At 50.4% G+C, this 24,980-nt stretch overlaps 3 protein-coding genes across 3 annotated transcripts in view; 2 read left to right on the top strand and 1 right to left on the bottom strand.

Moving 5' to 3' along the window:
* The first annotated feature begins 123 nt into the window (after window positions 1–123).
* Window positions 124–6,828, top strand: FNDC8 (fibronectin type III domain containing 8). The gene is given in 4 exon segments (XM_008572610.1): window positions 124–345; window positions 3,855–4,223; window positions 5,787–6,020; window positions 6,676–6,828. Coding segments are annotated over 4 exon segments (978 nt in total).
* Window positions 6,829–8,830: 2,002 nt separating this feature from the next.
* On the bottom strand, window positions 8,831–17,061 carry NLE1 (notchless homolog 1 (Drosophila)). Its single transcript, XM_008572625.1, has 13 exons — window positions 16,967–17,061; window positions 16,766–16,925; window positions 15,560–15,777; window positions 14,882–14,961; window positions 13,944–14,020; window positions 13,672–13,769; window positions 13,128–13,320; window positions 12,449–12,584; window positions 12,264–12,310; window positions 11,026–11,228; window positions 9,766–9,925; window positions 9,602–9,672; window positions 8,831–8,948 (listed from the first exon to the last, which is right to left on the bottom strand). Exons 1-13 carry the CDS (start codon window positions 17,059–17,061, stop codon window positions 8,936–8,938), a joined length of 1,551 nt encoding a protein of 516 aa, XP_008570847.1. The 3' UTR covers window positions 8,831–8,935.
* A 3,979-nt stretch (window positions 17,062–21,040) lies between these two features.
* The window catches only part of UNC45B (unc-45 homolog B (C. elegans)), a 30,655-nt gene continuing 26,715 nt past the window's right edge, over window positions 21,041–24,980 (top strand). Inside the window, exons 1-4 of the mRNA XM_008572624.1 lie at window positions 21,041–21,208; window positions 21,698–21,734; window positions 22,453–22,628; window positions 23,842–23,931. Of these exons, the coding sequence (XP_008570846.1) occupies window positions 21,041–21,208; window positions 21,698–21,734; window positions 22,453–22,628; window positions 23,842–23,931 (471 nt within the window). The remainder of the gene's footprint in view (window positions 21,209–21,697; window positions 21,735–22,452; window positions 22,629–23,841; window positions 23,932–24,980) is intronic.

Below are 24,980 nucleotides of genomic sequence, written 5' to 3'. Positions count from 1 at the left end.
AGTCAGCTCATCACACCCCCATCCCACCCAAACTAAGGGTGGGTCCACTGCCCCCACAGTCTCTCTTCTTCCTGTCAGCTTGGTCATCCTGCATGGTGACGGCTGTGGTCCCCAACAAACCAGATGGCATCAGAGGCACTGTGCAAAGTGGGAGATGGGGAGGAGGCCCTGCTAAAGAAAGAAAACCTCAACATAATGAATGGAGTCGATCAACTGCCAAAGCCCTTTCCAAACCCCAAGTCTATGAACCGGACCGTCACCACCAAAGGACTCCCACTTTCCTTAAGAGGCAGTTTGGTTAACCTGGAGGACGATACCATCAATCTACCGTAAGACACAAGGCTGGTCCTTTTCTCCTTTCTAAGGCTGGAGTTGGGGGGTGGGAAGAGAGATTTGAGGAAACGATACCTCCTTGACTTGTCACAACCCAGTCCCTGGACTTTCAAGGAAGAGCACGCGTGCTAGTTGGACCTTCTATGTATTCCTGAGCCCCAAATCAGAACGTTCTTGGAGGCATGTGGGCCTCCCACTCCAGGAAGCCTTCCTGGGTTAGTCAGAGTTTTGGCTGTTGTTTTCTTTTTTGGAAGCTGGCTGGTACAGGGAATTTCACCCTTGACCATGGTGTTATAAGGCCACGCTCTAACCAATGGTCAGGGTTTTGTTGACAATGCTCCTCATCGTGCTGTGTCTGGCAATGGTTCTTACCACCACCACCACCACGACACACACACACACACACACACACACACACACGCACGGCTCCTCTCCCTGAGTCCTCTCCCTTGGACGCCTTCACCTGTCTGCTTATGTTCCCCCAGTAGCCTGCCTGCCTTCACGTTTAGGCTTACTATTCCTCCTCAGTGAGTCTGGGTTTTCTTTACTTGATTCCACAAAACTATTTGGGCACCTGCAAGGTGTCTGGCCCCATGTTAAGTTCTGGGAGTGCACAGCTGGAAATCACAGTCCCTACCTACAGGGAACTCCGAGTCTGGTGCACGGGGGTGGAGTGGGGGTGGGGTGATCAGGCAATAATGAGAATGATACAGCATAGTCTGGTCAGTGCTGTGACAGGATGGCTTGAGGAAACAGAGGGACTTCAGAGGGGCTAAAGCTTGGGAGAGGGGTGCAGTTAAAGGAGGCTGCTTGGAGGAAGTGATATTTAAGCTGAATCTCCAGGGAAGGGAAGGGGATAGCCAGTACAGAAGTGGTTATGCAGGGTGATGGAGGCTGAGGGAATTCTAGGCAGGGTGGTGTTCCTGGGCTGTGGCTTGTGCAGTCACACACAGTCCTGCATTTAGAAGGGGCCTGTGCTTAGTTTAATGCTCTGCTAATAATTCTTGAACAAGGGGCTCCACACTTCAGTTTGCACTGGGCCCACAAACTATGTAGGTGGTCTTAATTATCTAAGAGGATGCAGTGTCTGTTCCCTAAAGGACCTGTAAGTAAGCAGTCATGGCTAAAGTGCTGGATGCTTCATGGTGTGCCCACTCAGCACTGGCATTTCCAATAAGTGAATCTGAGATGTGGACTCGTTGGGACAATCTGAAGTATAAATGACATCAACAACCAGACTCTTCAGCCTACAAAGGACCTAGGGTGGGGAATCATTTATTCCAAACATCCACCGAGGGCAAGCATAGGGGGTCTGGGCTGATCAGGATTTCTCAGGAGGAGGGCAATGGGGCTGGAATTCAGGGAGGAAACATTTGGTCCATCAATCAACCATGAAGTGGGAGTCTGGCCTGGAAGAAGGGATCCACAGACTGTGGATTGTGACTCTTTAATGGGTCAGGAAATCCTTCCGGTTGGAGACCAGTATGATAAAAATGAACGAAAATATAATTGAAAATTCCAGAGCACAAAATACAACGAGGAAATAATGGTCTGTGAAATGTTTGTTTTAGTTATGTGTATGCATGCACATACTAAATCACCATGTAATATGTATTTCTTACTTTGTGTCAAGGTGAAAGAAAGATTTGGAAGCCAAACTTTCTGGATCTTCATCAGTAAAAAAATGTTTAAATAATGGGAAATCATGGACAAGGTTTTTCTTTGTAATAGCAAAGAATTGGTAACAATACAAATATCGATGTAATGGAAAACCATACAATAGTTAAAATGACTGAAGCGGAGCTACATTTGTCAATATAGATGAATCTAAACATGATGTTCAGTGAAAGAAAACAAGTTGCAGATGGATATGTATTGAATAATACTTTTTATTTATACAAAGTCTAAAAACATGCAAAATAAAAGATCTTGCCTAGGGATAACATACATATGTAAACCTGTAATGACACAGTGCATAATAAATCCTAACTTTTAAATTTCCTGTACGGGTTACCTCTATGTGGGAGGATATGGCATGCAGTTGGGGAGAGAAGTATCCAGGGGGCTTTAACTGTTTGACAAGATTTTATTTCTGAAGCCAGATGAGGGGTAAATGAAAGCTTAGAATATATTACTCTTGGGCCGGCCCGGTGGTGCACTGCTACAGTGCGCCGCTTGGGAGCGTGGTGGTGCTCCCGCTGAGGGTTCGGATCCCACATACAGACCAGTTCCCGCTCACTGGCTGAGCGAGGTGCGGGCGCAACACCAAGGGTTGTGATCCCGTTGCTGGTCCTGGTCCGGTATGGGCACGACACTGAGGGTTGTGATCCGTTGCCGGACACGAAAAAAGATAAAAAGGAAAAAAAAAAAAAAAAAAAGAATATATTACTCTTGGGCCAGCCCGTGGCTCACTCGGGAGAGTGTGGTGCTGATAACACCAAGGCCACGGGTTCGGATCCCATATAGGGATGGCCGGTTCGCTCACTGGGTGAGCGTGGTGCTGACAACACCAAGTCAAGGGTTAAGATCCCCTTACTGCTCATCTTTTATTTAAAGAAAAAAGAATATATTACTCTTGATTTCTTTGTGTGTCTAAAATATGACCATTTACCCAATGTATGAGGGCACTTCAAAAAGTTTGTGGGAAACTAGAACTAAAAGATAATTTGAATCTTTCCACGAACCTTTTGAAGTACCCTCACATGTATATTTATTTGTACTACTATTAAATTTAAATGCTTTATATTATTATTATTTTTTGTCTTTTTGTCTTTTTCTGTGTTTTTTTCTTTTTTTGTCTTTTTGTCTTTTTCTGTGTCCGGCAATGGATCGCAACCCTCAGTGTTGCCCCCCGTACTGGACCGGGGACCGGCAATGGGATTGCAACCCTCGGTGTCGCTCCCGCGCCTCGCTCAGCCAGTGAGCGGGAACCGGTCTGTATGTGGGATCCGAACCCTCGGGCGGGAGCGTCGCCGCACTTCCCAAGTGGCGCACTTATCCAGTGCGCCACCGGGCCGGCCCAAATGCTTTATATTATTATTAAATGTTATTAAAATGTAAGTAAATGTTAGTGATTTCATTAAATATTAAACAATAGCAAATAGATATTAGTAAAGCTTATTGTCTTTTTTTAAGATATTTTCAATATTATTTCCTCTTTAGATATTTTTTCCACACCCCAGTAGATTATTGTGGTCATTCCCTGGGGGGTGTTTGCACCCACTTTGGAGGGAGGACTTCAAGTTTTGGCAGTGTTTCTCAAACGGTGGTTCTCAAAACACCTGCATCAGACTGTTTAAGGATCGTATTAAAGATACAGCTTCCCCAGTCCCATCCCAGCTGGGGACCAGGGGCCAAGACCTGAATTTCTAACAAGTGCCTTGGTGTTTTTGGTGCCCTGCTGCAGAGCAGTAAGAATGCTCCAAGCTGTTCAGAAGCAGCTGGGGATGCTGGTAGGTTGGGCTGAATGGACTGGGGTGGCCCCCTTCATCTGACTCATCTGTCTCCCCTCCAGCTGCAAGAAGTGGATACCAGTGGGGGATTCTGAATGCAGCTCTGATGACACCAGCATCTCCCACATCTCATCCACCTTGTCAACTCCCATCAAACTGGCCGTGACCCAGCCCAACAGCACCTTCTTTGCAGGGATGTTGGAGAGTGAGCTGAACAAACTCAGCATTCCCTCACCGGCCAAGGATACCGAACAGGGGAATCTGGCTCTCTGCCCCCACCAGTCTAAGTCCAAAATAACCTCTGGGAGCCTGCTGAACCTTGACATCTGTGAGCAGGACACAGACACCTCCTCCATGCTCTCGGAATCCTCTGTGGTCATGAACGTGCCGGAGGCCCCCTTCATCTGTGAACACACCGTCAGCGATTCCACAGCTGTGGTGCGTTTCCCTCATTCATGCATCGGACAAAGGCTCGGTGTGCTGGGCGCTGAGCTAAGCTCCGTGGGGAGTGTGAAGATCCTTCCACCTGCATCCTGACCTTGAGGTCGTGGCTTAGGGAGAGAGGGTGTGTCTGTAAAGAACTCCAGTGCAAGACAGAAAGGGCTCGATGCTGTAGGAAAAGTTCAGATCAAGTGCCATTGGGAAGTTAGAGGGAAAGAAACATTATTTCCAGCTCAGGAATAAACTTGGTGGCTTTTGGTAACATTTGGGCTGGGACACAGAAGTAGGATTTAAACATCTAGAGATGGAGGAGGAAAAGCTTCCATGGAGGGGCTGACCCCCCGTAAAGGCTCCCAGGTGGGAGAGTGTGGGAGGAAGAGCAAACTCGTTTGACCCCAGACTGTAATCCAGGGCTTCACACCTCTCTGTGCCTACCCACCACCTACTGTCTTGCTAAAACTGAGATTCCGGGGCCTCGTTCCTAGAGGGTCTAGGGTGAGGCCTGAGAATATGCATTGCTAACAAACTCCCAGGTGATGCTGCCAGTCCACAGCCTACATGTCGCATAGCACTGTATGGGAATGGGACTAGGGGACTGTACAAGGGGAAAGTTAGCCTGGCGTCACTTTCCAGAGGTCCTCCAACATTAGGCTATTTTATAGATTTTTCTGTAAGCAACAGAGAACAGCTTAGTACACAGCTTTGTATCAGGTGATGGATGTAATCTGAACTGTATTTTAGGAAGATAAACCTGGAAGTGCCATTATTAGATGGTCTAGAGCAGCGTTTCTCAAAGTGTGGTCCCCGATGGGCAGCATCAGCATCACAACTCGTTAAACTTCTAAATTCTCATCCTACCGAGTCAGAAACTGTGGGGGTGAGGACCAGCAATCTATGGGGTACTTCAAAAAGTTCATGGAAAGATTCATAGTCTTTTAATTCTATTTTTCCACAAGCTTATTGAAGTTCATGGAAAAATAGAATTCGCAAGTCCTCCAGGGTATTCTAATGCACACCAAAGTTTGAGAACCACTGGCTTAGATGAGACTGGAAATGGAAGACCAGACAGGAGACACTAGGCCCAGGAATCTGGCTAAGCATCTGGGAGTTTTAAAAACTCCCAGTATTTGGCAAGGCTTGGCAAATACTGTTGTAGTACAACGTGTATGGGCTCTGGAGCTATGGGTTTGAACCTTGGCTCTGTCACTTAATTGCTGTGTGACCATGGCCCAGTCACTTGCCCTCTGTGGACCTGCAACCTCATCTGCGATGAGTGAGGTGAACAAGATGATCTCTAAGGTCCTTGTCAACTGACATCAGTCTAGAAGAAATGTGAATGAGGGTGCACCCTGAGATGGGTGGTACTGCCCAGGGAGAGCAGCACACGGTATGGGGCAGGTGGTTCCGTCCGGTGTTGGAGTGCCTTATACATTCCATCAGACCTGCCTGAGCTCCTGAAAGAGCAGGGGATGGGAGTGGGGCATTCTGAGCCACATTGGGGGGCAGGAAGGGCAGGACAGGACATGCCTGAGGAACCCTCTGGGCTCTCTCTTCCCTTAGATTTCCTGGACCTATTCCTTGGGCAAGCAGCAGATCAGTTTCTACCAGGTCCTGTTACAGGAGGTGGCCAGGAAAAATGATGAGCTGCCCAAGGAAAAGAATCGTCCATGGATCTTCAACAAGATCTTGGGCACTACCGTCAAGCTGATGGAGCTGAAGCCCAACACAAGTTACTGCCTCACTGTCCGTGCAGCAAACACGGCTGGGGTGGGGAAGTGGTGCAAGCCGTACAAAGTGAGCCCTGGGAGAAGAGGGGGTCTGGGGTCAAGGGAAGTCTGAAACCAGGGAACCGGGGCTGTGCAACTTGGGAACACCCCTAGACCCCCATGACTCATCTTGCTGGCTTTCCTTCTTCCTGGGCCAATAAGCATCAATTCCAGGCTGCTTTCTGGGAGGTTTAAGGATTAAGCCACTCTGGGTCCCACTAGGAATGCAAACTGATGTATTCATCAACATTATATAGTAAGATAGTGATTCTATGGTAATGGTGATGAATACATACATAGTTACTATAGGTGTTCACCTTCCGAAGCCATTGGTTTTTGGATTCTGCAACTTACAACTAATAATTGTGAGTGGGCTGGGAAGTCAAGGGCATTGAAACAGAGAGATGAGTCTAAAGGGGAACAAAGAAGGGGACAGCCTGGGGTGGGCAGGGGCACAGGGGGAGAGGCCCGAGTACAGACAGCCCTTTGGTTGGAAACAGCACACAACTGGGGAGGCACAGGTTTGAATCAGGCCTCGTTGGACCTGTTTCCTGTGCCAATGACTGGGTTGGATGGGGCTCTCTAAGATCCCAGTAAGCAGACAGAAAGGGGGTGACAAAGAAAAAGAGAGCTGGGCTCAGCTCTGGGAAGAAATTCTGAGGGGTTTTCTTGTCTCACTTCAGTTTGCAACAGTGGCCACTGACTTCAACGGCTTTCCTGAGAACAACCCCATCCAGATCACTGTGCAGCGCAGGGAACCCCAGCGGAAAACTGTGTCCATTGCGCTGGAGGAGATGCGGAGGCTAGAGGATCTGGAATACCTATTTCCCTACTAAGGGGGAGGGCCACAGGATGCCCCTCATCTACCTTCAGCTTCAGTCCAGAGCTCTCAGGAACCAGAACCATGAGATGTACCATACTACCAGCACCATGCTAGGGAACCACTGACCACCCCACCAGCCCAGGGCCTGGCTGCTGTGATACCATAACCCCACCCCTGGGCTGTGGCCAAGGCTAGACAGGAGCCCCATCTACCTAGAGACATCTCAGGCCAGGCCAGGCTCAGCCACTGCCCACAGTTGCTAGGCTCCCTCCTTCCCCAGATCTGGGCTGGGTCCAGGTCCCTCACTAAAGAACTGCAGGTCATCAAGCACCCCTAAATTTTTCTTCATGCTGCAGCCAGTCTCAGATGGGCTGGCTGTCACCCACCTCCTGCCGACTACCAGAACCAAGGGGGATGGAAAATGGGTGGCTGGCAACGGGATGCTACCACCACCTATGCATCACCCAGTCCCCTGGAGGGAGGGAAAGAGACGGGTTCTCAAATCCTAAAACGCTTTTACACCAGGAAAAAAGCAGTGGTGGCCCAGACTGTCAGCACTAGACCTGAGCTCTGGAAGATGTGATGTGAAGTGCACAAGCCCTGGGGTGGGGCCTGGTTTAGCCCGGTCTTCCCGTCGCTGCATGGGAGGGCATGGGCAAATCATTTAAGCTTCCTGGGCTGTCTCCTCATCAAAAATGCCGAGACACGAGAGACTTGCAGGCATGGATGCAGAGTTCCTGTGAGGACGGTGTGCGCACAGCAGAACAAGTGCCTGGCAGCGGGAGGAGCTCAGCAACGGGCAGCTCCGTCAGCCCCAACACAGCCTCACTACACACATATGCAAGGTGGATGCAGAGAACCACACTGCCCATACCTGATGGGCAAAAAATCCTGACAGCACAGACAGGGTGGGGAGGGTGAGAAGGAACAAGATACCAGAAGTGCTGCAGCCCTTAGCAGCTTGTACAAGGATGGTTTGGAAGCCCAACCCAAGCAGATTATACCACGATCCAGTTTAGCATGAGGAAATTTAGCAGGAGAGAGGGAGGCAGGGGGAGTGCAGGCCAGGATCCCGCTCAAGGGTCTCAGGAGGTCCCGGTGGGGATTCTTTTCATTACTTGAAAGTTCTCATGGGGGCTGACGATTAGCTCAGTTGGTTAGAGTGCGGTGTTATAACACCAAGGTTAAGGGTTTGGATCCCATACTGGCAAGCTGCCACACACACAAGGAAAGTTCTCATGGGGCAAAGAGCTGTTCTTCCTACCACATCATACCCACTTCCTTCCCCGTCAGAGAGGGAATCCCATGGGATAGCCATCACTGTCACCTCTATCCTGAGCCTAGCGCAGTGCTTGGCGCCTGGCAAGGCCTCAAGAAACATGCTGCAGGAGAGGCAGGGCACCCACCAGAGTAGGGCTGGCCAGCAGAACTGTGATGATGAAAACATTCTTTATCTGTGCTGTTCCATCCCGGAGTCTTAACTAGCATGACTGGGAAACTACACTCCTAACTGTATTTAACTCTGGTTCATGGAAATAACTGCAAGTGGCTAGTGCCTACCACAGTGGACAGCATGAATACAGTATCCTGTGGCCGCTATCATACCGACCTCTCCCATGCAGGCATGGGGGAAGAGAGGAAAGGCAACTTCCTGGTCTGTGTGGTTTAGTGTAGTCCAGAGCAAAGGAGGGGGCTAGAAAAACTGATTTAGCGCAGTACTTGATTCAGCCCTGGGGATTCTAGGACAAGGAACAATAACCCAAACACACAAAATATAAGTTATTTACTTAATCACAGAACCCAGGGTCCGAAACTGAACTGAGCTGACACTTGGAAAAGGGGACAGGGGCAGCAAAGGCCCAGCCGTCTTGCCTGGCCTCCCCCACCACTGCCAGCACCAGCAAGGTACAGAGGGTGACCTTTGATTTCCGGCTCTGGGGTGTGTCACAGGCAGGGGACCTGTGGGAAGGCCCCATTAGTGTGTCGAGGACAGCAGGCACAGGTGTTCTCAGGGCAACTGTGAGGAGGATGTGGGCACTGCCACCCCGGCCTTTATTCTCTGGAGGGCAGGCAGGAGCAGAGGCTCAGTCCAGCTGAGGGTCAGAGAACTGTAGGACTTCTCATCTCCTCCATCTGTGGAGAAGGGGAGGGAGTCAGATGGGGGTCCCGTTTCTGCAAAGGGGATGCCATATGACCCAGAAGCTCGTTGTGGGGGACGGCCTGTGGTTCACCCTCAGAGTCATCACAAGCCTGGCCACCCAAACTCACTACCCACACACTTCTTGCCTCAGCCAGGACCAAAACCCTGGGCCTGGCCCCTGGGATGCCCACCACTAGTGACAATCGTTTACAAGTACACCACGCTTTAGGTTCCAAAGTGTGTCTCCCCTCCTATCTTCGATCCTCCTGTTTAAAAAGGTTTGGTAATTCCCAAGAGACAGTTAACCAAGTTCTCCATGAATGTACACTGAAAGGCAGAACCAGGATGAGAACTCAGGTCTTGGGACTCCAAAGTCCAGTGCTTTACAAGAACTACTGCCTCATGCTGGAGACCCTGGACACACCTTGTAGCTAGTGGCCTGGGTACTTTCAGGGTCTCCCATAATCCCTTTAATTCCCATAGCCCGCCTGCTTGCCCACGGAGAACCTGGCTTCACACCTCCTCAGGACAGTGTGAGCATCTGGAGGGCCCCTCAATTCTATGCCACAAGGGAAAGGGTACAAAGAGGGACCAACTCAGGGCAGGAGAGCCGAGCACACCAACCAGCACCTCCCCCGCCACTCACATCCGGAGGCATTTGTCCTTCCCGCCACTTGCCACTCCCTGGCCGTCTGGACTCCAGTCGACAGCATATACCTAAACCAAGGAGGAGGAAGGAAAGCAGGTGGTGAGGGGAAGAATGCCAGCTGCAACTCCAGCCCCTCTCCTGCCCACAAGGGTGGGCCCTACCTCATCTGCATGGCCGGGCAGGTCTGTGGCCAGCTTCTGGGCCTTCACATCCCACACCTTCAGTGTGCTGTCACTGCTGCCGCTGACCAGCAGCCGGCTGTCAGCTGACCACGCAATCTGGTACACAGCAGCCACATGGCCACGCAGGGAAGCCAGGTACCTGGGCCAGGGAAGACAATGATGGATATTAGATCTTCAGGCATGTCTGAGGGGTCCCCTATGCCCACAGCAGTGGTCTGCAAACCTGGCCACGTGTTAGAATTACCTGAGAACTCCTATAAAATTGCACTGCCTGGCCCCCGCCCCACACCATTTTAATCACTCCTGGTCATTACTATTTTGTAAAACTTTTCCAAATGAGTTGCTTCTAGGGTACGCCCCTTGCTAGGCCTCCTGCACAACTCTACATGCCTTGGACTCCAACACAGCCATCTGCCTAGCCCATTGGCCTGACATCCCAAAAGTAGCAGTTGCTTACTGACAGGTGGCATGGAAAATCAGTGCACCAGGCCACGTGGAACTTTCAAGTCACTACAGTCTCTAGCTGGGTCTCTCTGGACAAGCCAATGGGCCTGAGACTTGGTTTCCTTATTTTAAAAGGAATCGAATTCCCTATTTCGAAGTGCTGCTATGTGAAAATACACAAGGACTGACACATAAGTTCCCTTTCAGCTCAACAAGGGCTTCCCTTGCTCCTTTTCTCCATTTGCCCAAGCCTTTGCCTCTCCTGCACCCTAATGAGCCCCAAGGGCCTTGTACCTCATTACACCTGGGCTTCTCTAACATTAAGGAGTAGCAGAATAACCCAGTGACCTTATTAAGATGCAGATTCTGAGCCACAAGGTCTGGGTTGAGGCTCAAGGTTTCCTCATTTCTATCAAGCTCCCAGGTAATGCTGATGCTGCTGGCCTGCGGACCACACTCTGCGGAGGGTGAGATGATGACTGTACCAAAAACCTTCCATTTCATCTTCTTCAGGGCTGCCGTACCCGTGGCCCTCTGGTTAGCTCTAAGATCATTTCTCTCCTTTGATATGATAAACTAGCATTTTCAGTGCCCACTTAGTGCTGGTCCCAAATATACCATCTCATCTAATCCTTGTGACTAAGCTGAGAGCAGGGGGTCTGCATATAACAGAAGAGGAAACAGAGGCTTAGAAAATCCAAACACTTGCCAAGACTACCCAGTTAGTAAGTGGCAGTGCCCAGCTCCTTCTACTATTCACTCCTTACAGAGGGACGTCCCCCTCCCTCCACTCACTTGCCCGTCCTGCCATCCCACAGCTTGATGGACTTGTCAAAGGAGGCACTGGCCACGATGCGGGAGTCAGGAGAGAAGAGCACCTGGTTGATGAGGGCCTGGTGTCCCGTCATCCGCGCTAGGGGTTTCTTGTCCTCTGCTGGGGACCATAGGAATAAGGTGAAGTCATCCGAGCCAGACACCAGCCTCTCTGGGCCCTGGCCCTAGGGGAAGCAGAAAGCACACCATGTCAGAAGTAGTCTCCGATGGGAGAGCCCATCCTTGATTGCAAACACACACCACAGATTACCCAATACCAGGGACAGAGGCCAGGGCAAGGAAAAATAGGCCTGCGTGGGCCACTCACTCACAGGAAAGTCACTTCACCCAAAAGGAAAAGGAAACTCTACCTGCACATGAAATGATTTCTAAGATATATAATACGTGAAAAAGCAAGGTACAGAATGGTGTGTTAAAAGGGGAAGAATTTCATATGCGGACGATATGTGTATTTGTTTGTAATTATTGTACATATATATATATATGTGAATAGATGAACACTTCCAGAAGGAATGGATGACTGTGCAACAGAAATGGGAGACATTTCACGATCTACCTCTTTGTATTCTTTGATCTTTAGACCAAGTGAACGTGTTAAAAAAACAACCTAGGGCCAGCCTGGTGGCGCACTGGAGAGTGTGCCGCTTGCGGCGCTCCCGCCGAGGATTCGGATCCCATGTGGAGACCGGTTCCCGCTCACTGGCTGAGCGCGGTGCAGGCGCAACACCGAGGGTTGCGATCCCGTTGCCGGTCCCCGGTATGGGCGCGACACTGAGGGTTACGATCCCGTTACCGGTCAGTAAAAAAAAAAAAGACAAAAAGGAAAAAAAAAAAACAACCTAAATAAAATAAAGAGGTACCTTGGGAATACAACAAATAAGCAAGTAAAAAAGCCAAAGAATAAAACGACTCCTGGTACATTAAGATGTTAGGACTGCAACCTAGATTATCAAGAACAACTTTTCGGAGGGCTGGCCTGTTAGCTCAGTTGGTTAAAGCACAGTGTTGATAACGCCAAGGTCAAGGGTTTGGATCCCCATGCTGACCAGCCAACAAAAAAAGAGAACAACTTTTTGGAATAGGTACATTCTGAACTGGGACTAGAAGCGGGTGGGGTCTGAGTGTCTGTGGAGCATGTTTCAGTGACTAGCTGAGGAAGAGCACAGGGCTGGAAGTGCACGCAGCTGGCACACACTCACCCGCACGAGGTTGTATCGGCTCAGTGCCCTCTCCTTCAACTCCTGCACTGTGTCCAGGTAACAGAGGGGAGAGGAGGAGATAACAAACAAGGCTGATTGGAAAATCCAACACAAAAACCAAACATCCCCCACTAAGCTAGAGAACTGACTCCTTCCCCTCTCCCCTCCTTCTCCTGCTCACTCACTGGACCCTTGGAGGTCTTGTGCATTAACTGAGGCCTCGGCGGGCTCGAAGGCTCCTGTGCGCAGGGCGTAGTCAGTGCTGAGGGCCATAGTGTTCACCCAGTGGCCATGGCCTTGCAGAGTCCGGCACAGCACACCCTATGGTAGAGGGAGACAAGTCAGACACACACACAAACACACCATTCTCCACTCTTGGGAGATCCACCCCATGGCATGGTGGCACAGGAATAAAAATCAGGACCCCAAGCCTTCTTCACTCGCTCACTGTGATCTGAATCAAATCACCCCTCTGGGCTCAAGTCTCTCCCCATTTGTGAAATGAGGACACCTGTCCAGATCAATCTTTCCAAAAATATGTTTCAAAGAAGAGAAATGAAATACGTCAGAATAAAAGGGCTCCAGTCAAACGTTTGGGATATAGCAGGTTCAATAAAGCTAAGCCAGCTTCCTACAGCAGGAATTTCCAGGGCTTGATCATGCTAATGGGGACATGAGAATCTCCCTATGGTGCAGCACGAACCACAGCACAGAACGCCTTGTTTCTGAAGCACCTCCTCTAACCAGGGCTCCCAACACACATCTCAGAAACACTGGACTCGATGATGTCAAGGTCACTCCCAGCACTGGCATCCCATGATCTGAGATTTGCCAGACTGGTTTCGGAACCCTCCCAGGTCTTACATCATGAGCCCTCCAGACTTTGATGGTGCGATCCTGGGAGGCGGAGTAGAGAAGCCCATCCCCTCCCCACCGTAGACAGGTGACCGACTGGGTGTGCCCGGTGAGGATGCGCTCACAGCGGCCTGCAGTTGTGTCCCAGACCCGTACACAGCCATCCTTGGAGCTGCTGGCCACATAGCGGCACTCAGGATTCCTGGCAAGGGGAAGGGAGATGTGACCTCATTTCTGACCTGGCAACACCTGTCTGCCCACGGCACCTCCCCGTTCCCAACTCAAAGGCCAGGGCCAAGCTGTTGACAGCTTCCTGACCCCAAGACCTGGATGTACTGCAAGGCTGTTCGCAGGCGCCATGATGAACAACCTCCTCCCAAGCAGCAAGGCAGGTCGGGAACTGAAAGCCTTCCCCACTGCCTGCTACACTGCCACTGTCATTCCGGCTGCCCATCTTGTCCCCTCACATAAAACTTCTCTGCATCAAGCAGGGAATGGGGACAGCTTTGATCCCCGGCTCCTCATCTGCCCCAGCTCAGTCAGTGTCACTCACGCATGGAGGGGCTCCCAGCTCAGGCCCGTGATCCACTTGCTGTGGCCGGCGAGGGTCCTGCCCACCTGCCTCCCTGTGCTTGGGTCCCACAAGAGAATCTGAAAGACAGAAATTCACTGAATAACCCTCCCTAACTTATCCCTGACCCCACAAAAAGTCCCCCATCTACTGCCCCCCACCCTACCCTCCCTGAAGACCCCAGAAGTAATTCTAAACTGTCCCCCAGGGAGGGAGCCCCACATCCCTACCTCGTTATCCTGAGTATCACCTACCTGGCCATTCTTGCAGCCTGAGGCCAATTTTTTGCCATCTGGGGACCAGGATATGCTAAGGACCCAGTGTCTGTGTCCTAAGAAAGTGGGGTGGGGGGAGAAAAGAGGGACCATACCCATCTTTATCCCAAGTGCCTAGCAATGCCTGGCATACTGCAGGCACTCCTTAAACATTTGCTGAATAAATGAACAATTGAAAAAAAGGAGAGATGAGGCTTTCTAGGCAAAGAGAGAATGCACTCCAAGTGCTAGGGCTATGCATCTTGCTGCAAAGATAACACCACCACTTTCTAATAATTCTTTATGTGACACACAGGAAAAACTGTTTTCATACACATCACCCTTGCAATTCTCACAACAGCTCTAAGGTATGGAGCAAAGTGGGAATTACCATTTTCATTTTCTAGATGAGAAAACTGAAGCTTAGACAGGGAGCATGTCCTACACACACAAGGTCACCCCACTAAGTCTATGAAACACTGGTGGTGCTCCAAGTGTGGTCCCCAGGCCAGTAGCATCACCATCACCTGGGAACTCATTAGAAATGCAAATTCTCAGGCCCTACCCCAGACCTAATGAAATGAAAACTCTGAGGGTGGACTCAGCAACCTGTATTTTAACAAGCCCTCTAGGTGATTCTAATGTGTGCTAAAGTTTGAGAACCACTGTGGCAGAGGCTGGATTTAAGCCAAGGTCTCTTCACTACCGGCCAGCCAGCTCCTCTCCACAGCCCCAAGTTGGCTCTTCGGTCCAGTCTCTGCTTGCTTGTAAGTGGCTGGTTGGGCTCTGGGTATGTTCTCTACCTAGTAACAGGCAACTGTTAACCGGATGTTAAGGGGTTGGAATCTGCTCTGGGCCTCCTCAGGAACTAAAGAGCTGAGCCAATCAGCCACCCACGATTGCATTAAGTCCCCCTGGATGGCTAACAGTATACTGACCCTTGCATGTGAAATGCGGTGTCTCCGTGCTGAGATCCCAGAAGCGCACAGTGGTGTCTCCAGAGCCACTGGCCAGGTACCTGGGGAAGAAGAGAGGCCACTTGACCTCTGCAGTGCTGGGTGACTGGTGGGGCCCACCCCAGTCACTGTACATGTGCATTTCTGCTGCCTATTCAATCATCTTCTATGAATGGAATCTGGACTAGACCCTCTCCTCTCTGAAGAAGGATATATAACACTGATGCCATCTGGGAAAAGACCCCGGGAGGCCATTTCTCTCCTCTTGCTTCCTAAGAGGAATGGGTACAGCTTTTGAAGTTTCCCGTTATCCTCATAGGATTGTGAGAGGCAATTAATCCCAGTTTCACAGACAGAAAATTGATGGAAAGGTTAAGTGACTTGTCCTAATAGCAGCTCAGAGGGGGCAGAGCTAACCTTGCAGCTCAGATCTCCTGAAATCAAGTCCAAGAAGGGCTCTTCCAAGGCAGGTGTCCTTGGCCATTGGGGACCAAGCTCCACTGGGGGAGTCCCTTAATTGCAAGCTGAGCCCAGAGCTCAGGTTTATGGTAGGCAACCCAAGGCCCATCAATCATAACTCTGGGGGACACTCCCCACCCCAGTCAGAGACTGCAAACACATCCCTCACTCCGCCCCCCACAATTATGCATCTGTCCTTACTTTCCCGTGGGGCTGAAGGCCACAGAAATGACGGCCTCGCTGTGACCCTCCAATGAGCTGGTGCAGCGGGTCACACCCCGGACCCTAAAGATAGCCTGTGGCTGGTAGATGATGTCTAGGACCTTCTCTGTCTCCACTGCCTGGGACTCCAGCGTCTTCCCCAGTGAGGAGACGATCTCAGCATCGTGGACATAGAAAGCCAATGGCAGAGGATCCTCCTGGAAAGCAATGGTAAAGGGCAACTCCCTCACTGAAGGACATGCAGGGGCCACCTCTGCCAGGGATGCTCCCCACTGAGCTGTGGGAGGTGAGGCTGCTTCTTTTCAGCCACCCTGTGTGGGACACCCTCATTATTGCCCATTGAGCAAGACCTTTTTAATCCTTGAAGAGCAATCCTAGAAAACTTAGGTATCACTTTGAAATCCTTTATCTGCATCTTATGACAACCCTGGGACACACATTAATATTCCCACTTGATAGACAAAAAACGGTGGCTCAGAGGAACTAAAAATTTAGTTCGATGTCTTTTTGCTATTGACTAATTCAAGTTCTTTAGAAGTCTTCGAAAAGAACACTGAAGTCCAAGATTAAGGTTAGCATAGAGCATTATACAGCGTTTTCCAAGCCACCATGCTCCACATGCTGTAAGAAGCATCCAAAAAGCTGGTTCAAAATGAAAACTCCCTGCTTCACCCCAGAGTCCAGTTTAATAAGTCCGGGGTGGGGTCCAGGAACTGCATTTTTACGCACCATTCTCCACCCCCCCTTCCCCGCCCCCCGCCCAACTGAGGGCGGCACTTCCATAAACTTAGCTGGCTTAAAGCGTAAGAACATGGATTTTGAGTCTGACAGATTCGGGTTGCATTTCCAAATCTACCACCTACTGGGTAGCATCGCGCAAATTATTTAATCCCTCCGGGCGACACACTAAAATGGGGATATTAATACGTCCTGTCTGGATTGGCCATTACAAGGAATCAATGAAATATTGCACCCAATGCATTCAGAACACGGCCTCTCCTCACGTAGGCCCCATTGATCGCCCTGTAAAGCGCTCTCACGCCTATTCCATCTTCTGACCCTCTCCAGAAGCAGTGGAGACTCACGCAAGGGGGGTCACCCACTGTCGGTGAGTACTAGGGGACCCTGACCGCAGACCCTCAGCCTCCTGATCCCCCACCGGGCCTTCCCCCGCGCGCCGCTCACCTGGGCCAGCAGCGCGTTGCACACGAGCTGCAGCCTGTCCGGGGTGATATCCACGGGCACGTCGAACGGGGAGCCCAGCAGCTGCCCGCCCTCATCCTGGAACTGCACTAGCAGCCGCTGGACGTCGCTCGCCGCCGCCGCCTCCTGCGCGAACAAGCGGGGAGGGCGTCAGCCTCGCCGCCCCGATCGGAAGGCCCCTACTTCGCCTCCCTCCGGCCGCGGGCACCCGGGCCCGAGCGCCCAGCGGTGACGCCCCCGCCCCATCCACGCACACCCACCGCCGCCACCGCCGCCATCCTGCGTCCCCACGCTTGCCCTAGGAGATTTCAGTCTGATGAGAGAGGTAGGCTGAATACATTCACTGGATACACCATGGGAGGAACAGGAGATGACACACACATTAAAACAAAGGGCGGGCGGGCCCGCAGCCGGCCACATCGCCCTCTGGTGCTGCGGAGGAGAAATGTCACTCCGCGCCCGGCCTCAGGGGCTGGGAATGGGATTCCCCGGTGGTCCTCGCTCCCGTCTTAGTCTCTCCTCGGAGGCGGTCGCCGCCTCTGTATTCAGTCCCTCCCGGTGCCTTATAGGATATAGACAACCTTCTGACTTTTCACAGCAGGGATTCTCGTCCCGTTTTATAGATGAGGAAACTGAGGCTCTAAGAGGTTGATTGATTTTCCCCAAGATCACAGAAGTAGGAACTGCAGAGGACTGAACAGGCCAGGCTCCAGGCCCAGCACCTCTGCAGGGTGGCTTACAAAGCCAGAAACAACTATTGGGTTGAGGGCGAAATTACTATTCTTTTTTAAATGGATCAAGTCAATTAATAATCCTTGATGAGTACAAAACCGAAAAATGTCTATAGTTAATATGTAAAGCAAATGTAAAGTTAAAATGCAAGTTAAATGTAAAGCAAAAATAATAGCAATGTGTCAGGCACTGTTCTAAATGCATTACACACCTAGCTCGTTTAATTCTCACAACAATCCTTTTCTGCCCATATTACAGATGAGGAAGTGAGGCAGAGAGCAATGAGTGTGAGCTCTCTTATGGGAAAACTGAGATCTTCCTCGGAGACTCTTCTGTCCCTTGCCCAGAGTCTGGAGCTGTCAGTTCTGCCTCACTAACTCAGCTGGAATCTGTTCTCTCCATCTCCATTGCCACCATTTCCTGCCTGGACCACTACAATAGACTCTTGACGGACCTGCCTGTTTCCATTCCTGCCTCCTCCAGTCCATTCTCCACGCTGCAACCAGGGCAAGCTTTCAACCAAAAATCTGGTTGGTTACTCTTCACCCTAAAACCTTGCTATGGCTCACTTACATGCACAAAAAACCAAACTCCTGATGATGAGCCACTCAGTCTTGCTATCACCAGCCACTCTTCTCTCAAATCCTTCTGTTTTTTTCTGAGCTCTTCCAAGGCATGGCTCTTCCTGAATCAGTGCTTTTGCATGTGCAGTTTTCTCCATCTGTAACTGCTATGGACTGAACTGTGTCCCACCCACCATCCAATTTCATATGTGGAAGCCCTAACCCCTGATGTGACTGCATTTGGAGACAGGCCCTATAAGGAGGTAATGAAGGTTAAGTGAGGTCATAAGGGTGGGGCCCTAATCAGATAGAACTAGTGCCCTTATAAGAAGAGGAAAAGACTCCAGAGCACTCTCTCTCTCTGTACCCCCATCCTCACCCCACCTTCACCCAAGCAGACACAGAGAAGAGGCCATGTATGGACACAGTGAAAATCCAGCCATCTGCAAGCCAGGAAGAGACACTTCACCAGAAACCAACCCTGATGGCACCTTGATCTTGGACTTCTCAATTTCAGAAAACAAATTTCTGTTGTTTAAGCCTCCCAGTCTCTGGTATTTTGTTATGGCAGCCCAATCAGACTAAGACAGGAACAGTTTCTCATTCTTCAGGTCTTGCCTTAAATATTCATTCATTCATCCAACAAATGTATTAATCACCTACTCTCTGCTAGACATTGTTCTAGGAGCTCTACATATTTTCACTCATTTATCACTTAGGGAACCTTCTCTGAAAAAATGTCACATTTCCCTGTTATATGTTTTAAAACATCCTGGTATTCCTCACAGATTCATGGAGTTATATCATCTAGTCAACAAATATTATTGAGCAGGCAGTATGTACCACAAATTGTTATAGGCACTTGGAATATGTAAGTGAGCAAAGTAGACACAAATCCTTGCCCTCATATGTGCTCTCTGCTTCCATCATCATTCACAGTTCCCAGCACATAGCAGATGTTTAAGAAATGCTTGTGGAGTGAATTACTGAATCAGAATTTGAATCTAGGATCTCTTGGACCTAGAGTCACAGCACTGTACTTCTGTGCCAATGGCAGGATTCTCTATCATATTACCTCATTGTTGCAGAGAACTTGCCCCGCAAAAGGACGCATGGTTCAGGATACTGTGAGGGCAGGGAATTCATCCATCCATTCATTCGCTTATTTGTTCCTTCAACAAATACATGTTAAGGTTGGGTCTTGTGTCCAGCAGGGCAGTAGAACCTGTCCAAGATCACATAACTGTGTGTCCAAAGTCATAGAGCTAGGAGCAGAACATAGTGTGGGTGACTCCACCTGTGCTTTTTCTCTAGTGTCTTTCTCATCCCTGGCCAAGTTTGAAAATATATGGGAACAGGGGCTGGAGGTGAGTGGAGCAAATCATCAGCATGAAGACACCATTCATTCATCCATCCATTCATTCATTCAGGAAACACACATTAGGCACTGACTCTGCCAGGCTCCATGCCTGGGGAGCCAAGCTACATGAGATGTGGTCCTTGTCCTCTGGGAGGGAACTCACGGCCCAAGCATGGAGACACGGAAAGGCAGGAGGGTTCTGAGTCCAAGTGGGGACAACCTGATAAATCTGCCTCAGGAACCCTCAGTCAGATGAGAAGAAACAATTCCTGCTCCAGGAGAGACCCCTCTGTGATGCTCAGTACATAGTTTTTGTCTCAGGAAGACCCTCTTCTGATAAGGGAGCCTCAGCTTGTCCCAGAAGAGTTCCCAGTCAGATGTGGGATACAGTCCTTGGTCTCAGGGAATTCTCAGTCTGACCCAGCCCTTGCCCTAGGAGATTTCTTTTTTTTTAATGACTGTTAAGGGGATCTTAACCCTTGACATGGTGTTCTGAACACCACACTCTCCCAAGTGAGCCACAGGCTGGACCTTGCCCTAGGAGATTTCAGTCTGATGAGAGAGGTAGGCTGAATACATTCACTGGATACACCATGGGAGGAACAGGAGATGACACACACATTAAAACAAACCCACTTACACTACACTAAGTTAACAAGCCCTGTTGGTCTTTCTGAAAAGCAAAGGCGTTTTCAACACGTGAATGCGGGGTTGGTTGATGTGTTGCTAACAAGTGGAAGAAGAGAAAAGCCTTTCCTCCCATCTTCCTTCCCCCCTCCCTCCAGAAAGGCATTTCTGGAAGTCTCCAGTTGGTCTGGGACCTGGGCAACTGCTCTATGTGTCCAAGTCTGTCAATCCCTCAGCTGTCACTCTGCTCCCAAAATAGCAGTGGTTGGGGGGAGGGAGAGGAGGCTGTTTGTCTGGGATGGGGTGAAGAAGGGGCATTATAGCTGTGCCCAGGCAGGGGGGGCTACTCGGGGATTCCCATCCCTTCCGGACCTTTCTCTCACTCTTTGGGGTATGAGTGCTTGGGCCTCCCAGGACTACCCCTGAGCAGTGTATTCAGCAGAAGATAGTCAGCACCACCACGTGGTCATGACTGTCCAGTCTAGAGAAGGGGAGGGCCCTTAATATCAATGACAGACTACAGGGACACCTGCCCTTGTGGCCAAATATGGTCTGGAACCACTGGCAGTGGTGATAAAGTCTCTGGGGTGAGTGCTGGGAGGGGCAGATTGCAGCCGGCTGGCCAGAGGTTGACACAGAAGAACTCAGGGGAGCAGCAACCCAGGAGGGCAAATACAAAGCATTGTCCTTGCTGAGAAAGTAAGCTGGGCCCAGGAGTGTTCCACAGCCTGGGGAAGGAGGAGAGGGAGAATTTTTAAGGCCTGCAATGAGAGTTTGTGGCTCTCGCATGGTGGCTTCACCTGCCCAGGCTGGAAGGGACCCCTCTCAACTTGGGCCAACCTCTGAGCAAATGCTGTAATGTCCTTCTGGGGATGGGTCTCTTCTAGAATTTCCATCTTCCACCCTGGTGGGAGGGGACCCTGGAGCTCCAGAGCTCAGGCCAGGAGCCGGGTAGAGCTGCCCCTGTCCCGACAGATGGCAGAGGCAGAAGCAGTGCAGCTGAAGGAGGAAGGGAACCGGCATTTCCAGCACCAGGACTACAAGGCCGCGACAAAGAGCTACAGCCAGGCCCTGAAGCTGACCAAGGATAAGGCCCTGATGGCCACACTGTATCGGAACCGGGCAGCCTGCGGACTGAAAATGGTCTGAGGCAGGGCAGGGCCCTCGGGGCTGGGGGACAGGGGTGTGGAGCAGCCCCTCATCCCGATAGGTACTGGCCATCCCCCCAGCTTGGAGATGGGTGCCTCCAACTGCCTGACTCTATTCTGGAGAGACAAATTCATCCAGATCAGAATCAGCTTAATGCCAGGGGCCTTCCACATGTTATTTCATGGCATCTTAATAATAGCCCTGTGAAGTAGCCCATATAGCAGATAGGAAACTCAAGGCTCAGAGGGCTTAATTAACTTGCCCAAGCACTCTCAGGAAGTAGCAGAGCCGGGGCTCAAGCCCGCGTTTGCCTGATGCCAGAGGCTGTCTGCCTTTGCATGCCCGGTAAGGGGTGCATCGTGGGCCTCTGACGGCCTGCAGCTCCCCTGGCAAACCCTCCCCCCTCACTGTGGGGACCCCTTCTGGCTGCCTTTGCATTGGGCCGCCATGAACTGAGTCTCCTCCCCCTGTCCCATTTCTCAGGAGAGCTATGTCCAGGCAGCTTCAGACGCCTCGAGAGGTGAGCACCCCGCCTTGCCTTGCCCACACATACTCTCTGTATGGTCTGTGTTGCGTTTTGATCTGTTTACCTTTTTGTGGGGAAGAAACAGTGATTGGAGTGAGTTCAGAAGGGAGGGAACCAGCTGGAGAAGGGACTCGAAGCACATCCTGTGCAGAGCAGTTGAAGGGAGCAGAAATATTTAGCGCAGAGAAGGCAACTCCCAGGTGGGATGGAGGGTTGCCCCAGATACCTGAAAGGCTGTCACAAGGAAGATTAGATTTCATCTCTGGGGTTCCAGAGCAGAGCTTAAGATAAAAGGGCAAAGTTGCAGGGAGCATATTTCAGGTAGGAAGGGTGGTCTGATGGGGCAGCCTGGCTATCTTGAGAAGGAGGGAGCTCCCCATTGCGGGAGGTATGCAAGAAGCTCCCCATTGTGGAGCTACACAAGCACAAATTGTATGAGACCTTGGCAGGGATCCTGTAGCAGAGACTGAAGCATAATGAATTGGATGAGGTGGCCCTTAAACTCTCTTCCAACCTTGAGACCCTGTGGATCTTACTGCTTCCCTAACAAGGGGAGATATGGGCCAGATACTCCTTCCACACAGGTGGATGATCTCCAGGGAAGACACAGAGCCCCACCAAGAGCATGATTCCTGGAGTTGGAACAGTGGGGGCTGGGAGGAGGTGGTCTGCAGCTCAGACTCCTGAGGCCCTTCCTGTCTCCTCTCGCTAGCCATTGACATCAACTCCTCAGACATCAAGGCTCTGTACCGGCGATGCCAGGCACTGGAGCACCTGGGGAAGTTGGACCAGGCCTTCAAGGATGTGCAGCGTTGTGCCACCCTTGAACCACAGAACCAGAACTTCCAGGAGACGCTGAGGCGGCTCAACACCAGCATTCAGGAGAAGGTAAGCCAGACCCCTTCCCACAAACCTCAGCTGCCCAACCTCCCCATTCCTTGTAGGGATGGGTCAGGAAACAGGGACATCAGGGCAGGGCTAGCCCTACTGCCACACTCTTAGCTGGAGACAGCAAGTGGCACAGGCAGCCTCCACAGCACAGCTGAGCAGGTGTACCTGTCTGAGAGTGACCGAAGAGGTGCTGTGATGCTTGTCTGAGGGCACAAGCCAGCCAGGGCTAGAAAACAGGTCTTTTAAGTCCCACATGGAGGCTTTTAAAAAAAATTATAACTTAGTATGTCTGCAACATGATCTTCCTCTCTTTCTAGGTACCTTGATATACCTGGGAATTGGGGAATATTGATGAAGGATAGAGGAGAATCAGGAATCAGTAGGAACACGACATCTTTCCTAGGAGAATGGAGTGGGGTGGGGAGAACCTGGACCAGAAATGAGGAATCCCTCACCCTGGTCCTGGCTCAGTTACTAATTTTCCGAGGGAACCCCTTGCAGTGTCGGTTTCCTCTGTGTAAAGCAGGAGGATAATTGATCACTTAGCTCCTTGCTCCAAGACTCAGTAACTCCTATGCGTCTGGAACAGCCCCATAGTGGGACCACAGCGCACTTTCCAGGGTGCAGACTCAAGGCCTGAGGAAATACAAATGAAGGAGAGATCAGAGAAGGGCTGGATGAAGGAAAGACCTCTCCCTACCCGAAAGGAAATGAGCCCAGACATAGACGAGGGTGCCAGCCAGCAGAACAAAGCAGTAGTGGGAGATGCAGAAGGAGCTGGCAAGATGGGGGATATGATCAGTTAGGTCATCCTATGAAAGATTCAGAGGGTTGGTGTACGGAGTGTGAGGGACTCAATGTCCAAACGTCATGGTTTCCATTTGCTCGAGGTGGTGCTTGAAAGCTGCTGCAGGATTCTGAGCCTGGCGGCATATTTCTGTTTTAGTCCCTGTTGAAATGTCTAATGGCTAATTGTTTACTTAAGCTCTAAAATTGGGCTGGTGATCCATCGCCTTCCCAGACCTAGAACAGTGCCTGGCACATAGTACCATAGCTATTCAGTAAATGGTTTTTGGTTTTTGTTGAATGAATAAATGAATGAACGAATATGCCTGGGCCCTAATATTTACCGCCATGAACTGCATGTGGAACAGACTGAAATGATGTGGGCCCCTGCCTGCCTCCTCCCCACGCCCTCCTCTCTCCTCAGCTCCGAGTGCAGTTTTCCACAGACTCGAGGGTACAAAAAATGTTCGAGATCCTCCTGGACGAAAACAGCGAGGCTGACAAGCTGGAAAAGGTGCGTGCTGGGCAGTGCCAGCGAGCCAGCAGAGGGCGCTCTCTGGACCGGCGGGAACGGCTCCTGCTGCGGGCCCCGCCTTTGTTCTGGGCCGTGACACCACTCTGGGGGGAGGGGGCCGGGAAAGGAAAATTGGCCAAAGGAGTCAGCACATTAGGAAACAGCAGGAACTAGAAGAAGGGCCAGGATTAGGGTGAATCCAGTGAGAAGAGTCATGCGGCAGGGTTGGATCCTGTCTTTATTTAAAATGTTGACATTTCGTTTATCACGGATTTTTTGGCATTGATTTCGATTTTTAAAAATATTGCATTCAATATTATTTATCTTGATTACTGAGTTTTTTTTGCGCCTCCTTAAATTTTGCAATCAAGGCGAGTGCCTCACCTGCCTCACCATAATTTTGGCCTTGAGAAACAATGACACGTGAAAATAATGCTTCGTTTCATTTAAAAATATTGCATAGAAGTTATTCTGAAATATTAAAATATTTACTAATACAATCATCCTCTTAACCAAATTGGTTGTATTTTTTTCGTGTTCCTTTCTAGTTCTTCAGAGGAAAAAAATTGAACATTTCAGTGTTTTCCATTTATAAGAACTTGCTAGACATGACTAGGAAATTTTTTGTTAATTTTATGGTCATTAAATCCATTTAATATGCAAACATCTTCTATAACAAACTCTTGTGAGGACTTAATGAGTTGTTATAAATAGAACAACTTTGTTCTGAAAAGCAGGAAGCCCTTAACTGATAGAGAGGGTCTGGTCACTCTTGCCTGGAATTCTCCATTCAGCACCCTCCCCAGCATCCCACCCCCAGTCCTTTGCCCAGCTTCCCTCTCCTCCTGCCTCATGAGTTCTCTCAGCCCTGGGTTATCAGGTCCTGCTTGAGATCTCCTACTCCAGATCCGGGGCCTTTTAAGGTACACGTATTCTCGAGTTGGAAGGATGGAGAAAGATTTGTGAACTTTGAGAAACTTCTAGCTCAACTGCCTATTTTTACAGATGAGGATTCTGGGATCCAGAGAGGTGCTGTGACTTGCCCAAGG

The sequence above is a fragment of the Galeopterus variegatus genome, unplaced genomic scaffold, assembly GCF_000696425.1.
Source record: "Galeopterus variegatus unplaced genomic scaffold, G_variegatus-3.0.2 Scaffold812, whole genome shotgun sequence".
Taxonomy (NCBI): Eukaryota; Metazoa; Chordata; class Mammalia; order Dermoptera; family Cynocephalidae; genus Galeopterus; species Galeopterus variegatus.
The sequence above is the reverse complement of the archived record's forward strand: the minus strand, read 5'-3'. Positions and strand labels throughout refer to the sequence as shown.

Bases quoted from the DNA above. Each gene is read 5' to 3' on its own strand.
- NLE1 (XM_008572625.1), bottom strand. From the start codon at position 17,061: ATGGCGGCGGTGGCGGCGGTGGGTGTGCGTGGATGGGGCGGGGGCGTC. The intron at 13,770-13,943 runs GTAGGTGATACT...TCTGTCTTTCAG, and splicing joins CAGGCTGCAAGAATGGCCAG to ATTCTCTTGTGGGACCCAAG. The intron at 12,311-12,448 runs GTGAGTGAGCAG...ACCTGGACACAG, and splicing joins ACAAGACCTCCAAGGGTCCA to TGCAGGAGTTGAAGGAGAGG.